This window comes from Dermatophagoides farinae, chromosome 7, assembly GCF_024713945.1.
Source record: "Dermatophagoides farinae isolate YC_2012a chromosome 7, ASM2471394v1, whole genome shotgun sequence".
NCBI classification, from domain to species: domain Eukaryota; kingdom Metazoa; phylum Arthropoda; class Arachnida; order Sarcoptiformes; family Pyroglyphidae; genus Dermatophagoides; species Dermatophagoides farinae.
Window position 1 is genome coordinate 2557277 of NC_134683.1, and position 18376 is coordinate 2575652.

At 28.6% G+C, this 18376-nt stretch overlaps 1 protein-coding gene across 3 annotated transcripts; it reads left to right on the forward strand.

Moving 5' to 3' along the window:
- The first annotated feature begins 2982 nt into the window (after positions 1-2982).
- Positions 2983-17565, forward strand: smog (G-protein coupled receptor 158 smog). 3 transcript variants are annotated; one of them, XM_075732923.1, is made up of 10 exons: positions 2983-5752; positions 5843-7757; positions 11716-11824; positions 12735-13023; positions 14092-14336; positions 14521-14589; positions 14962-15349; positions 15665-15918; positions 16062-16229; positions 16305-17565. In XM_075732923.1, exons 2-10 carry the CDS (start codon positions 6199-6201, stop codon positions 16854-16856), a joined length of 3633 nt encoding a protein of 1210 aa, XP_075589038.1. In that variant the 5' UTR covers positions 2983-5752; positions 5843-6198; the 3' UTR covers positions 16857-17565. The 3 variants fall into 3 exon arrangements, with proteins under 3 accessions (XP_075589038.1, XP_075589039.1, XP_046916321.2); XM_075732924.1 differs by having other exon boundaries at positions 2983-5026; positions 5171-7757; XM_047060365.2 differs by having other exon boundaries at positions 2983-7757.
- The last annotated feature ends 811 nt before the right edge of the window (positions 17566-18376 follow it).

The window sequence follows — 18376 nt, forward strand, 5'->3', positions numbered from 1 at the left end:
AGAAAAGAAAAAAAAGGATAATAAAGATGTTCGATTCACAACCGATTCGCTGATTCGATAAGTTTTTCTACATCATCATTATTATGACCAGTTTTTTCTTTAGTTGAGTTGATTAGAGTTTTTTTTTCTTGTTGCTCTAAATCATTTTCTTTTGTTTTTTTTTCAATTATATTCCAACAAAAAACGATAAATTCGACGAATTGTTTTTTTTCGGGGATTGTCATGGATTGTGGATCAAAACAAATTCTGTTCGATGAAACAAAAAAACACATGACATTAATGATTGAAATTCTTCAATGTCATTATGAAAATGTGTGTGTGTGTGTATCGTATCTGATAATCATTTTGGGAAGAAGAAAACATTATCGGATATATGAAATGAACAGAGAAAAAAAAATTCATCGAATCAGGCGAAAACAACTAGCTAATCAAATGAGTGAATAACTGGAAGAAAAGAAAAAACGACAATAATAAAATCATAGAATCATAATTTTTAAACACGAAAAGAATGAAATACGATTCGATTTAATTTTGTTTTTCATATTGTTTGAATTTTTTTTTTGTTTTGTTTCTTCACTCCGTTTCATTGTAAATCCCTTAAGAATTTGGTTCATTTTGATTCTTCACTTTTTTTTCTTGCTGTTGTTGTTGTTATGTTACAATGAATTTTGATTTGTAAGCTTTTTTTCTATTTCCGATTAAAAAAAAAATCAATCTTTTTTCTAATCATTTGCAAATGGTCTTTGTTTTTTGTTTTTAATTACAATTTGGATTCTTAAACTGTTTTTTCACAGTGTCACAACATCCACCATTTATCCAACAAACACACACACAACACGTGTTTCTTCATTATTAAAGTTCCTGCTTTATATATGACCTTTTTGGAATGAAATTTAAGAAAAAACAAATTCTTAGGGATTCTCATCTGTGTAAAGCATATATATTGATGTATTTTTTTCACGATAAACTTTTGAAAGTAAATTTTGTTTCCGATGTCGTTCAGAATCATAATCATAATCATCATCATCATCATATCTCTAGGGAAATTTTCTGTGAAAAAAAAATTTCAAACGAATATCAAGAATTTTTTTTTCGTTATCAGAAAATATTATTCTATGATCATCATCATCATGGGATGGTGACAAACACACACATACACACTAAAGACTACTTTGACAGAAAAAAAAGTTTTTTGTTTCTAAAATTTTAAAGATCCAGGTTCACAATTTTTTTTGTCGACTTGAAATTCCAATTCAGAAAATTTGAAAAAAAACCATCAACATGTCTTTCAGGGTGAGATTTTTCTGATTTACCAGAATATTTAAAATCAAAAATATCGATTGATTTGGGTGACAAAAAAATTTTTTTTTCTGTTTTTCCTCGGTTTCAATTTTCAATTATAAATTTTGAATTATTTTAAAATTTTTAAATTGTTTTCAAATACCAGAAAAAAAACGATACAAATACAGTTATTCTTGTCAGATTCTGAATGACTGATTCTGAATTGTTCGAGCATACACACACACACACATCGAGAACAACCGAAGGAAAAAAACCGGACAAACAATTCGTATGACAAAGTGGACAACAACAACAACAACAACAACAACAACATTACATTAACGGAAAAAGAAATGAAGCCAAAAGAAACTATTAGAAAAAAAAGAAAAGAAAAACATTTTGTTCAAAATGGATCAGAAAGAAAGAAAAAATTTCCCGCTACCATTTGTGTGTGTGTGTACGTGTATGCAAATACTTTTTTTTGTGATTCGGTCCAATTCATTCAAGAATCAAATGGTGAAAACAATTTTTTTTCTTCTTATTCTTGTTCATTTTTTTTGTTTCCATTTTGAATTCGTTTCAAAATACAAATATTCACCATTTTCATACTTACCAACGTGTTGTTGATGTCCAGATTATTTGTAGTGTCTGGACAAACAAAAAAAAAAACTTGCGCCCATCACCACTACCATCACATCATTATTAATGGCTTTTATTATAAGTACAAGTAGCACACACACACACCCAAATATTGAAACATCTTTCTTACATTTCTTACATCATCTAAAAGGGGTGTACCCTCACTTGTCTTTATTCTTATTTCACCAAATGTTCTATTTATCTAATGTTGGTTTTTTGAGGAAGGGGATCTCCACCATCATGGTGACCACTCATTCTATACTACAATGTAGAAATTCACATATCATACATACACACACAATAATGTTCCATTATCAATTCTATATATAGAATCTAACAATCAAAAACTATGACTGTTAGGTACGCCAATTTCATTATATTACTTTGGAATGTATTTGGCGCCCAAAAAAAACAACAACAACAACAATAACAAACGACGATGTGTATATATGTGTCAAATAGTACCATGATCCATTTAATAATGATGGTTATTTCTATATAGAAATAATAAATGGAAAACAAAACAAAACAAAAAAAATCCAATCCAATGATTTAAAATGGGGAAAACAAAAGTAAATGAGATGTCGGTAGAAGTGGTATGGTTGAAACACTGATTCATTAGAGAGAGAGAGAGAAAGAGAGACTGAGAGTAAAAGAATTTTTAAAAAGAGAAAAAAAATCCCAAAAAAAAATCGAGGTGGTGGTTGATAATAAAAATGATAACGGCACATATACATTTGCACTTACAGCAAACAAACATACACATTCACATTCTGTTAACCGTTGCGTTTAAGCTATTATTCTTGTTTTGAAGAATAACAACAACAACAACAACAAATTGGGCGTGCGCCATTCATATATTGTCTCAAAACCAAAAAAAACAATTCACCAGTACCAGAATACGGACTGATACCAAGTTGGTTAGCAAGAGAGTGCGAATCTCAGTGGAAAAAAAAACCTTGTATTCGTGTAAGCCAAATCGAGCCGAACATTTTGCCGATTCACATCATACACACAGAATTACATTAGCCATGACATCGACCCAAACATCATCACCATCCGTTTTATGGATCCATGCGTGTGTGTATTTTAAATGATTCTACACAGAAGTAGAAAATGAAAATCATTTCAACAACAACAAATTCTTTTCTTCCTCTCTCTCTTATATATCATCTTTATCCTACTTCTACATTTTTTTCAGGGTCTATTATTTATTTTTGATAGAATTTGAGGTTCCCACAAACAAAAAAAAAGCCAAAGTTTGATATCAAATACCGACTAATTTTGATGCTACTGCCCATATATATGTTTTGAATAGTTACTACTCTTCATCTATTAGTATTCTGTTCGGAATACAGCCGACAACAACGACGACGACGACGACGACGACAAAGATCAACTTCCAAGTTCCAGAAATGATCCAGTAAAATAGTCTCTCTCTGCGTGTGTGTGTGTGCGTGTGTGTTTTTATTTGTTCGACAGAGCGAAAGATTGATAGAGAGAGAGAGAGAGAAAAAAAAAGTCAAAGCCAACGAAAATGATTTCAAACTGATTTTTTTTTCTTCATTTTATTTCACCGAAATTATCTTACAGTTTTTTTTTGGATGTTTTTTTGTTTTCATTTGATCAATAACAAAACAATTGTGTTGTTCGATATTTGATCGGTTAAACATTACAGCACAGAACCAACGGTAGCGGTATCAAGTTCTCAAGTCAACAGAAAAAAAAGATCAGAATATTTTTTTTTCTCAATTCAATAGAACAAATGGCCATTATATCATTAACATGAACAACAACAATTCCGATGAAGAAGAAGAAGAAGAGGAAGAGAATAAAGAAAAAACGAATAAGAAATCATTATGTTCATTATTCTGTTCTTCTTCATTATGTTTGTTTCTACAGTTCATTTGTTTTTATTTTTATTATTATTATTTCTCGGCTGCTGCTGCTGCTGTTGAAATATAATTCATTTAAAATTTATTGTGTGTAAGTGTGTGCCAGTTTTCAATTTATTTTACAATTGATCACGATAATAATGAGAAACACCTTTTTTTCTATAATAATTGTTTTTATGAACACAATAAAAAAAAAATATGAAAGAAAAACAGCAACAGAAGAAAAAAAAAAGAATTGACAAATCAATTCAATCGACAAATTCGTTTCTTCACCACAGACCATAAACAACTGTGTGATTTAATGGAATTTTTTTTTTGCTTCTTATTCCACTGAAATCATGAATTTTTGAATTTGTTCCTTTTTTTTCTCTCACTGTGAAAGAATTACGATCATTCAACATTAATGTCCGATCGACCGAAAATTTTTTTTTTTTTGTTCACTCACTCTCACTTTTTGTCTTCATCTTCAACTTCCTTATACATCTGAATCTGTTCAATCAACCGGATATAATTCAAGCAAAGAAAAAGAAGAAGAATTCATGGAAAAAAAACCAACTTAAAAAGAACACATCATTCTATCGTTCATTTTTTTTCCATTCTTTTTTATATTCTGCTGTTGTTTAGAGCTTTTTGTTTGTTGTTTTTTTGTCATTCGCATGTTTCAAACAACAACAACAACAGTAAACAGAATTCTGTGTGTGTATTCTATATCATCCTACAACCCTTCTACAATATTGTAAATGTGTTTTAATGAATTCAATAGTGATGGTTGTGCTGATGATGATGATGATGATGAATTCTGTGGATTTGAATAGAATTTATTTTCTTGATTGTTGTCGTAGTTGTTTTTTTCCATTTTGATTTTCTCGCTATACGAATCGAACGGATATCGATATAATGAAATGTGTGAAATGAATTTATATATAACAGCACAGCCAATCAACAATATAATATGTGCATATAAAAATAGAATGAATCCCAATGACGATGACAACAGTGATTAGAATGTCAACAAAAACAACAACAACAACAACAACGACAACAACAACAACGAAATATTTTCTTAAGGCGACATGGCAAATGAAAAGTGTCGAAAAAATCCCTATATTTCATTTGTTATTGGTTTGAATAAAAAAATCTGAAAATACAAAACGAATCAATTTGGACTCTGTTTGATGTGGTTTTCTAATTCGATCATTCAATTATTCATTGTGAGATTCTGTTTCGATGACCATCTATCTTTTTTTTTTTTTTTTTTTTGGTCACACGGGATTTAGATTCTGTGGTTTTCCATGATTATTGCTATAAAAATTTATCGTGGATCTTTTTTTTCTATTTTAATGATTAAAAAACAGCAGCAGCCATGGATCAACTAAGATGTGTGCATGTGTCGTGATCCAAAAAAAAAGAAAGAAAAAAAATTCGAATTGAACCGATTAATTTCGTGACATCGATAACACGGTTAGATCGATCGATCGATCGATCCATCAATTGATTGATTATCTTTTTTTTCTTCTAATCTATGATTGTGAATCGATAATGATTTTATTTTATCATTTATTTTTTTCCCCATCAAATAATGATCATCTGGAGTTAAGTGAAAAAAAAAAATTATTACATTTGCTATCACATTATTGTCTGTATATGTTTGTGTTGTCAGTATATATATATATGTAGTCATTCAATCTTACTTTTATCCGGAATTATTTTTTTTTTCATCAATGTGATTGTAAACAGACAACCGACCGACACATACACAGATAAATGATGATGATGATGGGATTAATGATGAATGGATGTATTCCCAAATGTGAATTCCGTGTATATTATTCTTTTTCTGTTCATTTTTGAAATCAAAGTTAAAGTTATCATCATCATCATCATTCTTTAAAGTTTAAATCTATTTGTGTGAAAAATATGATTCCAACATTCCAACGGTAATGATGACATTATTATTTTTCTATTGTTTGTTTGATGATTGAATAATTAATTTTCCGTTAAATTAATCATACTATCACCATCATCAGTGTAATAATCATCATCATTACCATTAATCACGCATTCACAATCAATGAAAAATTTAGCTTAAAAAATATATCAAAGGTCAAATTTCCGGTCACGTTTCACCATCATCATTATTCTCGATTATCATTCATCCATTATATAAATCTGGAATAAATTAATTGATTGAAAAAACAAAACAAAACAAAACAAAAAAAAATTCAAAATCCACAAAAGCAACGACAACAACTATTTAGTCAGAATTTCCTATTATTCCGATTGATTTTTTTTTCTGAATTCAAAATTGATTTGTCCAAAAAACAAAAATGGATAATGATGATCTATCTAACTACGATGAAGATTATTATTATAATAAAAATAAATGATGTTGATGACAATGACAATGACAACTAGTATGATGAAAAATTATCTAAAAATGGATATACTTGTACATAATACAATCGTCGATTATAATATAAATATTGGTTGTCATCAATATAGACAACAACAACAACAACAACAAAATCAACAACGATCAAATAATCATAATAAACATTGTCGTTTAGGATCATATTCCACTATATTTGATTCAAAAGCAATGTTTAATAATGATGATGACAATGGCGATAACAAACAATGTTCATCATCATCATCATCATCGACATCAATATCGACAAATAGCCGATTAAGATATTATTCAATCATTTATATAATAATCATTATATTATTATCGCGAATTAATCATAATGATTGTTTAACAACAACAACAACGACAACAACAACAATATCGGCTATTATTACAGCAACTATATCTGTATCTGTTTTACAGATACAAACAACAGCGGCAATGATGAAAGCATCTTCGACAACAACAACAACAACAACAACATCATCGCAAACAACACAAATGCAATCATATCCGGATACATTCAAAACGTATGATGAATTATTTGATTGGTCATCATCACCATCATCGATGTTGACAATGGCAACGGCAACCGTAACAACAAAATCAAACGATGATAATGAATTTGATAATAATCGTTTTAATCAAGATATAAAAACATTGAATCAATTACAAAAACTGCATAATATTAGCGCTATATTAAAATTTATTGATTCAACAAATAATTTTACTGCCAAAGATTTAATGTATTGTCGTCGTGTTTCATTGAATCAATTGAATTTTACCATTCAAACAAATAATAATCAGAATCGAAAACCATCATCGACGACCACTACGACAACAACAACAACAACAAATGTTTATAATCGTTTTGATCAACAAGCCGACATTGCTATACGTACATCACATTTTTTATCAAATTTATTTAGTTTTAAAAATTTACATGAAAATATTTCATTACATTATTTGATTACAAATAAAGATTTTTATTGGTCATTATTATTAGCAAATCTACAGAGTGATGATAAAATATTTGGCGCTGGTCTTTCATTTTCCAATCAATTTCTTGATGAAATATTACCAAATTTTAAACATTTTACACCATTCATTTATCGTGATCAACATTCAAAACGATTAAATAATACTATTCGTATGAATCTATTTAATCATAATCATCAACATCTACATCAACATGAACAACAACAACAACAACAATATTCATCATCATCATCATCATCTGAAAGGGAATATTTTCAATCAGAATGGTATTGGAAATTTGCCTATACTAATTATAGACAAGAAATTGTTGATCAATGGAGATCATTACCATCATCATCATTATCGTCAATGACGCATCATTATTTGATTCAACAACAACAACAACAACAATCGAACAATAAAAACAATATAAATATTCTTTACAATGGAATGGGTGTATGGTCCAGTCCGTATCTTGACTGTGGTATAACGAAAACATGGCTCATTAGCTACATAGTGCCTTTTTATGGAATCATTGATGATTCACCTATTTTAATGTAAGTTTTTTTTGTTTTTGATAAATAATGATTAATAATTTTAAAAAAACAACTAAACACACACACACACACAAACATTGGACCAATAATAATTGAATCCAATAAAAAAAAAATTTACACCTATCTACATGGAATGTGAAAGTATAGAATTTTCTCACATTCTAGTCATTAAGAAGCAAACACGATTCTCTCTCTTTCACACGCACACACACGGACATGAATCTCGAATTTGCTTCTTCTCCATTATTGTATTGTTGTCTGTGTGTGTATGCGTTATCTAGTCGTTGTGTTTAGTTTTAGGCTCTTTTGCTTTTTTTTTCCTGAAAATCGATTCTTTGACAGCTAATATAATAATGAAATAACTGATAGAAATAACTAATGGCGTTATTATTATAAATAAATATATATTACATAACGTCAATGTTTTGAAATTCGAATTGATTAATTTCCATTTGGAAATATGTGTTTTTCTCTCTTTTTTTCTGATGTGTTTTGCTGTTGACCATTTGCACAAACAAATAAACAAAAGCCTGTGTGTGTGTGTGATATCCAGATTCAAGTGTCACAATGAATTTATACAATGTTTCCAAAGGAAATGAATTTTTCTTTCCAATCATATACACACACACACAAATATAATAAATTAGAATTTCACTGGCTTGAATTCCAGTGGAAAATTTAATTTTAGAAATGAAATTCATCTTTTTTTTTCTTTCTAATGAATAGATTCAATGAATTCATTTTTCGCCATTTAATTTCTACACTTTTTTTCAAAAAAAAAAAAAAATCATTTCATTCCATAAACCATGATGGCTGTTCTATGACATCTTCCTAAGAATTTTTGTTCCAAAAAATTTTTTCGAATCATTATTTTAAAGAATATGATGATGGTAGGAAAAAAATGCACTCAGACAAAAGAACAAATAATTTATGGTGTGTGTATGCGTGAGCGAATTCAATTTTGTTAAGTTCTTTAACACTACATTCTTTAATTCAAAAATTTTGTTGTTGTTGTTGGTCTATGTTCAATCCGGTATTTGTAAATAACTTTGTTGTTTATGTCAAAGTCAAAAAAAAAAAAAAAAAAGAAATAAAATACACCTGCCATACTTGCCCCAATTGGATTATTATTATTATTGAATACAAAAAATTACTGGATAAAAAAGAAAAAAAAGATTCATAGATCCAGGATCAGATTATCAAAATTATTATTATTATTTTTGCTTAATATTTTGGGCCGGTTTTTTTTCGTCGTAGTCGTTGTCGTCGTCTTATCATTGAATTTTTTTTCCTGGTCCATATTCCGTCCAAACAAACACACACACACACACCACATAAAACCTATATATTTCTATTTTGTTTGAATAATAATAATGTGTATATGTTTGTTAGTTCCCTACCACGCCCATTATTGAACAATAAAAAAAACAAAAAACAAAAACGGCCATTATTAGTTTCAGTATTGAATTGTGAATGTTTATATTCCATTCCATTGTATGTTTATTATCATTTTTTGTTTCTTTCGATTCCATTCCATTCGATTCCATCCATTCATTCATCCATCCATCCAATGGAATCATTCATCGATTTGATTATGACGAAAAAAAAACAATGAAGAATAAAAATAAATAAATAAATAAAAACTCATTCGATTACTATATACCGGAAATGATAATGATGATGATATCAATCATATTCGATAATGTGTAAAACTTTTTTTTTTAGAATGATGACTGAAAAAAAAACAAAAAACATAATCAAGATAACTGGAATCATCTCAAACACACACACATGCATACATCTATATATTCTCTGGAGATATTTTCATTTTTTTTTCTCTATTTTGAGAATACATCATTATAGAATAGATTTCATTCATTCATTCAAAAAAAAATCCATTTAATTGTAATGCCAATCACTGAATTTATCTAATATTTGTTTGTATCATTTCAACGGTTCATTGATTATCATGATCATGATAACAATGGATAATGGTGTTGATCTGATTCAACTGAACAAAACTCCATTTTATTTTCACTATATTTCACCAAATGATGATGAATGATCAGTAATAAAAATGATATGTTTAGCGATAATTCAAATTCCATCATCACCAAAGGTTAAGCTTCGACTATGTTATGTTGTTGTTGTTGTTGTTGTTGTTTTTTATATATATTATCGATGGATAATGTTTTGTTTCAATGTGATACATTCACATCACATGGGGCCATGTTTTTTTTTTTTTTGGTTTAATAATGATGAAGAGAGAAAAAATAAAATAAAAGTACATTTCTCATATAACTTGAAACAACTTGAAACCATTAGTATAGTAGCATAAATCAAATTGATTAGAATTGTATGAATTCTGTGGATTCTTTGCACTGTTCCATACCAGATTCGTTTTCTTTATTCGAGTTGAATATAATAAATTGTATTCATTCATGAATTCATTTGAGAGATACACGTGAGTGAAACAAAATAAGAAGAATAATACTGAAAGAGAAGAAAAAACAAGAGCAAATCCATTTGAACAAGAATTTTGAACCTGAAGAATAAAAACGAAAGAAAAGAAGAAATTTTTTTCCATTAACATTTCGTTCGGAGACTGAATTACAGAATTCGACCCTATGTTGTTTTTTTTTCATTTTTTTTCACATTTCCAGCATGGTTTTGATCATCATCATCGTCGTCGTCGTGGTCGTCTTTTCGTACACACCAAGTGCTAAAGTGCTCTATATATATAATATCATAGAGAATCAATTATTTAAAAATTATTATATGAATTCTGTTCAATGAAACATAATACATCAATAAGAATTTCGAAAAAAACGAACATTTTTTATTCTGTGTAAGGTTTTTCTTTCTTTTTTTTGTGTGTGTGTATGTTTCCAAATCTTGCTTGCCATTTAAAACATGTTCTTCTTCTTCGTGAATTTCAAAGAAATAACTGGAGAAAAAAAAACATGAAAAAAAGAGAGAGAGAGAAAACCCAATAAATACTGAATAGAACAAGATAGTCGAAACCAATTAAACTTGAACCAAAAAAAAAAAAAAGAATAAAAACAAAATTACATGAACGAGAAACAAAAAAAAATTCATTCTATAATAAGAATTTGTACCAAAAATGAAGAACAGGAATAAAGTGTAAAGATAATGGAGAGAAGAAAAAAAAATTCATTAAACAAAGACTTGATGCTGCTCAACAACAACAGCAACAACAACGAACAAACAAACGAACAAACGAACGAACGAATGGTGTGTATGTGTTATGTATTTTTTTTTCCGAGAACAAATGAAATGAAATGAAAAACAAAACAAAAAATTGCCATCAAATTAAAAATAGAATGATGAATCCACACCACCCATACGAGAATAAATGAGACAACTGAATTTGAAATGATGTTCATCATCATGATACAGAAACAAAAAAAAAAGAAAAAAGAACAATTTTCTATATGTATTCATGTCTGTTTGTGGTTGTTCCATTTTTCCAGAAAGAAAGAACAAAAGTACTGACTACATATTTTGACACAAAAAAATAATAATTCTAGATGTGTGAACAATGGAAGAATAACTGAAGAATTTTTAAAAAAAACACCTTGTTTTCTCAACACTTGAAAAATTCAATTACATTTTGTTGAAATTTTTTCCATTCACAATTTACAATTCATAATTAATCACAAACTACTAACCAAATAATGTTGTCAACTAGACAAAAATAACTTGAATTGCATTTTGACTTGAATTTTGTTGAATATTTGACAAAAAAAATGATAATTTTAAATGCTAATCATTTTAATGTTTGTTTTTCTTTCATTTTCATCATCTGCATTCTGGAACAACTTGAATCATTGTGTAATCATCATCATCATTCAATTTGATGGCTCTTGTTCCGTTCATTCATTGCATCATTTTTATTATACGAATACAATCATCAACAAATTCAATCCACTCATAGTGGTTTGGTATTTGTCAGCATAAATTTAAAACAAATCGATATGGATCAATGTTCCAATTCAAATTCATTCTTTTCCGATACGCACAAGTGCCATACACCATCTACTCAGGTTTGTTTTGTATTTTTTTTTTGAATTCAATTTCAGACATATGAAAAAAAAAATTCTCAAACACTTCCGGCTTCAAGTAACATTTTTATTGATTTCGTTTCGTTTCGTTTTTTTTTTTTTTTGGTTCTCACTTTTAATTTTTTCCCAGAATCCTAATTCTTCATTCGCATTTGATTCTTTTCACTTTTCTTTCCTTCCTTTTTCATGTTTGTTTTCTTTCTCACTCTCTCTCTCTCTCTCTCTCTCTCACTTTTTTTTCTTGCCAATTCATTTTCTTTATTTTGTTTGGCCCTATTATTTGTCTTTTTTTTCTCTCTTTCATCATTCTTTATTATCATAGTTTGATTCATTTGATTTTTAATTCCGATTCCGAACCAAAAAAAAAAATCGATCCCAAAGAAAAATTCTGTTCTGTTCTTTTGTTCAGTTTTATTCGCGGTTCAGTTGATTTCAATGGCCATATCGAACGACGAACCAAGAGTATAGATATAGATATAGATTTCATATTGTCACTTTTTCACTTTTTTCACTTTATGAATAGATTTCTTTGCACACACACACACACACACACATTGATTTCTTTGGTCAATATTGATTTAATAATTTTTCTGTTTTTTTTTTCTTCTTTTCCACCCAAAAAAAAAACACACACACAAATCTATTATTTCTTCAAATTTTCATCATATCAATCATTTATTCATGGAATCAATAATAATTTGAAATGAAAATGAAAATCAAATCAAATCAAATCATATGTATTTTTTTTCTGGACAACAAAATCAACAAAACATTGATCATGATGGATTGAATATGTTTCATTGTTGACATAAACATTTTGTGTGTGTGTGTGTCCACGTGAATGAATTGAATATTCGAATCAATCAAATAAATACAAATAAATCAATTCTAGTGCCAAACTATTTCAGGTCTTGGATTCCGTAGCGGTTCTTATATATGTAAATGTCGTCAAGGATATTATTATCCAAATTCAAGTAATTTTGGCATTTCATCATCATCATCATCATCATCATCAACATTATCATCATCAATAACATTATTATCATCATCAATGAGAAATATTTCTGGCCAATTAATGTCATCAACATCGGTGTTTGGTGTCGATCAAACTGGTAATGGTTTGATTCATCATTATCATCAACATAATAGCAATAATCATCAATTGATTAATTTTTTTAGTGGTAAGTTTTTATAGGGTTTTTTCCCATTCATTATATCAATGGAACTCCAAATTCCAAATACTTGAAATGAAATTGCCTTTGCAACAAAAAAAAAAAAATAAAAATAAAAATAAAAAATAAATAAAAAAAAGTTCATCATAATTGTCCATTGGTACCAACTTCACATACACAAGTAGTGAGATACCACACACACTAGCATTACTTTCTCGCAAATAAAAGTAAAAAAAAAAAATAATTCGTGCTTAGAATTTGTCACCAACAATTGTTCAATAGAGAGAAAGAGAGAGAGTCTGTAAATTTACTCATAATAAAGTGTTTATATGACGAGAAAAAAGATGAAAAAAAAATTTGGACAAAAAAAAAACACTCACACAAAAACTTGAACCTACATCACAAGATGGAAAAGAAGAAAAAAAAGAAATATAAAATGCCCAACAATGAATTGTATTTTTATTTTTTTATTTTTTTTTCCATATATGAGAATTGTCGCATCACAATTCTTTCTTTTTTTTTCTTTTAATGACAACAATATGTCGTATATGAAAGTTTGCCGTCGTCGTTGTTGTTGTTGTTGTTGTCACATCTATATCCATTTGGAGTAAACAAATCAAGAACAACAACAAAAAAAAAGAAAGAAAAAGAAAATGGTTACCAAACAACAACAATACAGAATTGTCGACAGATTCTGTTTTATATTTGGGTGCTACATTCAAAAATTGATGAAGATTCACGTATTCTTCATTCTGTGTGTGTGTGTGTGTGTGGTTGTGGAACTCTTTTTTTTTTATTCTTCTTTCATAATAAATAATGTCTACTATCAATTTTGATATCTTGTTTTTTTTTATTTTATTTTATTTTTAGTATATGGTTGGCTCATAGAGTTTGTATATATTGAAAAAAAGAAAATAGATTTCATTTTTTTTTAAACTTTAAACACACAAATTGATGTGTGTACGTGTACGTGTGCGCGCGTCGTCGTACGTGCTTGTGTGAATGTCAAAAATAAAATGCATCTTTTTCACAATTTTTTTTTCTTTCTTTTTTTTGTTATGGAAAAAAAATGAATAGGCCGCGATATTGAACAGGCATTCATTGAAACAATCATCGGTCCAATTGATGATCGACAATATTTTTATCCACATAATTTTATTTGTTTACCATGTGAACCTGGTTGCCGTGATTGTGATGATGATCAACCATGTTTCATTAAATTTGATCAAACATTTCGTATAATTGTTCTTATCATACAATTATTCTGTATTATAATTGCCATATTGATTGCGTTACTTACATTTCGTCTACGTTATACAAAGGTATGTATTGTCATCGAATCATCATCATCATAATCATTTGATTGAATTTGATTATAAATGAATTTTTTATTCTTTTCATTTTTCTTTCTGGTTTTTTTCTCATTGGTTCCACACACACGCACAAACAAACGGGAAAAAAATTCTTTATTCCACTCATCATCATCAATCTTCATTTCAACCAAAGAGAGTTGCTAGCTCTCGCTGGGTAATGTTGGAAACATTATTGCTTGGAGCCATATTATTATATCTAACGGTAAATTTTGTATTATTTCTAATAATCGATATATATATATGTGAATGAATGATGATGATCAATGTTCAAGATGATTATTCAACTTGCATCAACTTAATGAATCGAATTTGGATTCAGAATTTGAATAAGAAAAAATTCATCTTTTTTTTCTTTCTACATTCATTCATATCACACTCTTCATTTTGCGATCATGGTTGCATGAAAATTACCGAAATTCAAAAGACAATATTGTTTTCGGTTTTTTCCTTATTGTTCTCAACAAAAAAAAAAATTTCTTCTTTTTTCTTTCTTTTTTCCAATACTTTTTTTTGCATTTATTAATATCGATATTATTGATTATTGATTATTATTATTATTTTCTATTATATATAGGTCATAATACGTTATCATGAATCAAGTACAATTACTTGTTTCCTTGAACCATGGTTCCGTGAGATTGGTTTCGCTTTTTGTTATGGTTCAATTGTTATTAAAGTATATAGAATTTATGCAGAATTTCAAACAAGAAAAGCACATCGTGTATGCGTACAGGATAAAGATTTATTAAAATATTTATTTGGCATCATATTGATCGTTTTTGGTTATATGTCTGCATGGACAGCATTGGTTATTGATGGTATTGAAAATTTTCGTAGCTTCAATCTATTTGGTAATTCATTTAATTTTACTTCAAGAAATATTCTTGATGAAAAATATGCCAACAATGGGCTAAAATTTTATGTTTGTCGAAAATTGGCCTGGGATTATGTTACAGAAATAGGTATGTTATACTCACACATATACACACGCACACAAACCATAAATATTCCAAAACAACAAAAAAAAACAGAAAAAAAAGAAAACCACCAAGTGATGTGCTCAAGTCTAAATAGATATAAAAATACTTTATCGCCCAAAAGAAAAAAAAATTACCTTTGGCTTTGATGATTTCACTCATTCATTATAAATTATTAATGATGATGATGATGATTGTTTCACCACCACATTCTTTCATCATGAATTTTTTTTTTGTGTGTGTGTGTGTTTGTTTTTGTTTTCTATTTTAATATTCAAATATATTCTCTCTTTTTTTCAGGTGAAATTCTTTTTCTATTGAGTGGCGTATATCTTACCTATCGGATAAGAAATGCTAAAAAAGAAATTTATAAAGAGAAACTTACCCTTACTATTTCAATTTTATTGGAAACAATTGTATCATTTTTTACCTATGTTATTAAACATGCATTTTGGTCACATCCAAGCCTACATCCTGATCATCTATTATTATTATATGCTATTAGATGTCAAATAACAATAACAACAACGATCATAATGTTATTCATGCCTAAAGTAAGTTGATTAGATAAACATCATCAATCTAATTAATTCAAATTTGAAATTTATTTTCTTTTTCTTTCACTTGTTTCAATCGATTAATCATCATCATCATCATCATTATTATTATTATTGTGGTTAAAAAATGAATTGGATAGTTTTTCTATAAGAAACCTAAACGTAATCCACATCATAGATCTCGTTATTTATCATCGGCTGAAGTATCGGATATGATGCCCGATTCATTACATTCAGCCATTTTATCCAATGGTGAGATTGATATCGGTGAAATTAACCTGTCTGATATGGATCCTGAAGATATTCGTGTAAGTGTATTGATTTGATGTTTCTTTTTTTTCTATTGTTGCTAAATTAATGAAAAACAAAATTATTCATTCTAGGCTGAATTACGTCGAGTATATACACAGCTTCAGGTACTTAAAAATAAATCAATACGAAAAGATAATCCACATATTAGTAAACGTCGTGGTGGCCGTAAATCACATCGTCGTTTTTCATTACAACCATTCCATCATAAACATAAACATGATCAAGAAGTAACTGAAATATCAAAAACACCAGAAGAATCTACAGCATCAATCGATGGTAATACATCTTGTATGCCGGATGGACCATCAGTTGGTGGTGTATGCGGTGCTGGTTGTGTTTCTACAAGAAATATTTCAAGTGGAACCGGATGCCAAATTAGTGGAAATAGTAGTAATAATAGTAATGCTAATAACAATAAAAATCATGATCATCATCATCATCATCCTCATCAACAACAACAACAACAACAACATTATTCTCATCATCATTCTCATCGTTGCGATATTGTTGGTGATCATGGTGGTGTTACTAATAGCTGTGCAACAGCAGCAGCAGCTACAGCATCATCATCATCAACAACAACAACAACAATGAATAAATCTTATTCGCACAGACATTCATAATTTATAATTTGACAACAACAACAAAAACAACAACAACAACAAAAAAACATATTTATCCACTGTGTTTATCATTATAATTCTCTCTCTCTCTCTCTCTCTCTCTCTCTCTCTCTCTCAATTGTGATATATAAAATGTATGATGTAAAACATTCTATTCTATTTCATATATATATACAAACAAGAAACACAAAAACAACGAAAAAAAAACTAAATGACCAAACGGAAATACTCCCTTATTTTTACTCATCATTATTGTTTCCTTGACATAATGATTTTTAAGTGGCCAATTTTCCTGCCAAAAAAAAAAAAAAATTTCCACTCCTTTCAACCATCGTCAAATCAGATCCGGAATTATCCAAATTTTTTTTTTGTTTCTCACACACACACACTTACTCACAAACACGACAAGCATATGATATTTTTTCTCTTTCTCTTTCTGACCTAGAATGAGATTTATGTTATGTAATTGATTTCTATTGATTAATTCCAATTAACCAGTTCATTGTTGTTGAGTTTTTTTTTCATTCTGTAAACTTTTTTTTTAATCTGATTTGTTTTCCATTTTATGTCTGGATCATTCGATCGATCGATCGATCGATTCGATGAATGAATGCAGAATATTTCGTATCAAAACAATTATCATCATGAAAAAATGTTTATGACTATCAGGATTTTTTTTAAAATCCGAATTAAATTAGAACTTAATCCGTCATGTGTGTGTGTGGTATAGACAAATTCTTTTTCTATCATAAAATTTATGATTTTTTTCTATCGAATCCAAAAACTGAAAAATTCACTAAATTCGTGAGTAAAATAAATAATTCATAATAGTCAATTGTGGTTATAAGAAAATTCTACAAATCTGATTGACGCCTACGTTTTGGATATTTTCAAATCAAGTCAAATCGTTTACGGAATTTTTCAAATCACACAGAAAGATGACAAAGGATTTTGTCATTCAAATCCTGCCAAAAAGAGAGGAACAGATTTGAAATTTAATCACTTCATCGTCTTCATTTTTTTTTCTTGAATCAAATGTACGGTTCCTGATTCTCTCCCATCTTGTGTGATTCTATTCATTTATTTCTGTTGTATATGTATGTCGAATGTGCGTATTGAAACGTGCACACCGCACAACACACACACTCGAATGATCAGAAACAAAAGTCAAATCCTAACACTCATAATGAATTCTACGGAACTAATAGAATCACTTCAATTCTTCTTCGCTTTTATTTTATTTCACTTTATTCCGTTAATTCTTTTTATTCTTTGAATGTTGTTGTTGTTGTTGGCCAATATTGGACATTCATTTGTGATTTTCAACTTTTTCTTTCTTCATTCTTCATTCAAAAAAATCATCATAATTGAAATCGTATCGAACACACACACACATAAAAAAATAATAATTATGATTCCATTTTGGAATGTTAAATATAAACAAATTAGATAATAGGATAAACATTTGCATCCGCAGACAAAAAAAAATTCCCATTTTTTTCTCGCCATTCTTTATTATC

Excerpts from the sequence above, each read along its gene's own strand:
- smog (XM_047060365.2), top strand. The coding sequence starts at position 6,199 with ATGATGTTGATGACAATGACAATGACAACTAGTATGATGAAAAATTAT. Across the intron at positions 11,825-12,734 it reads GCCATACACCATCTACTCAG|TGCCAAACTATTTCAGGTCT; the intron begins GTTTGTTTTGTA and ends AATCAATTCTAG. Across the intron at positions 14,590-14,961 it reads CCATATTATTATATCTAACG|GTCATAATACGTTATCATGA; the intron begins GTAAATTTTGTA and ends TATTATATATAG.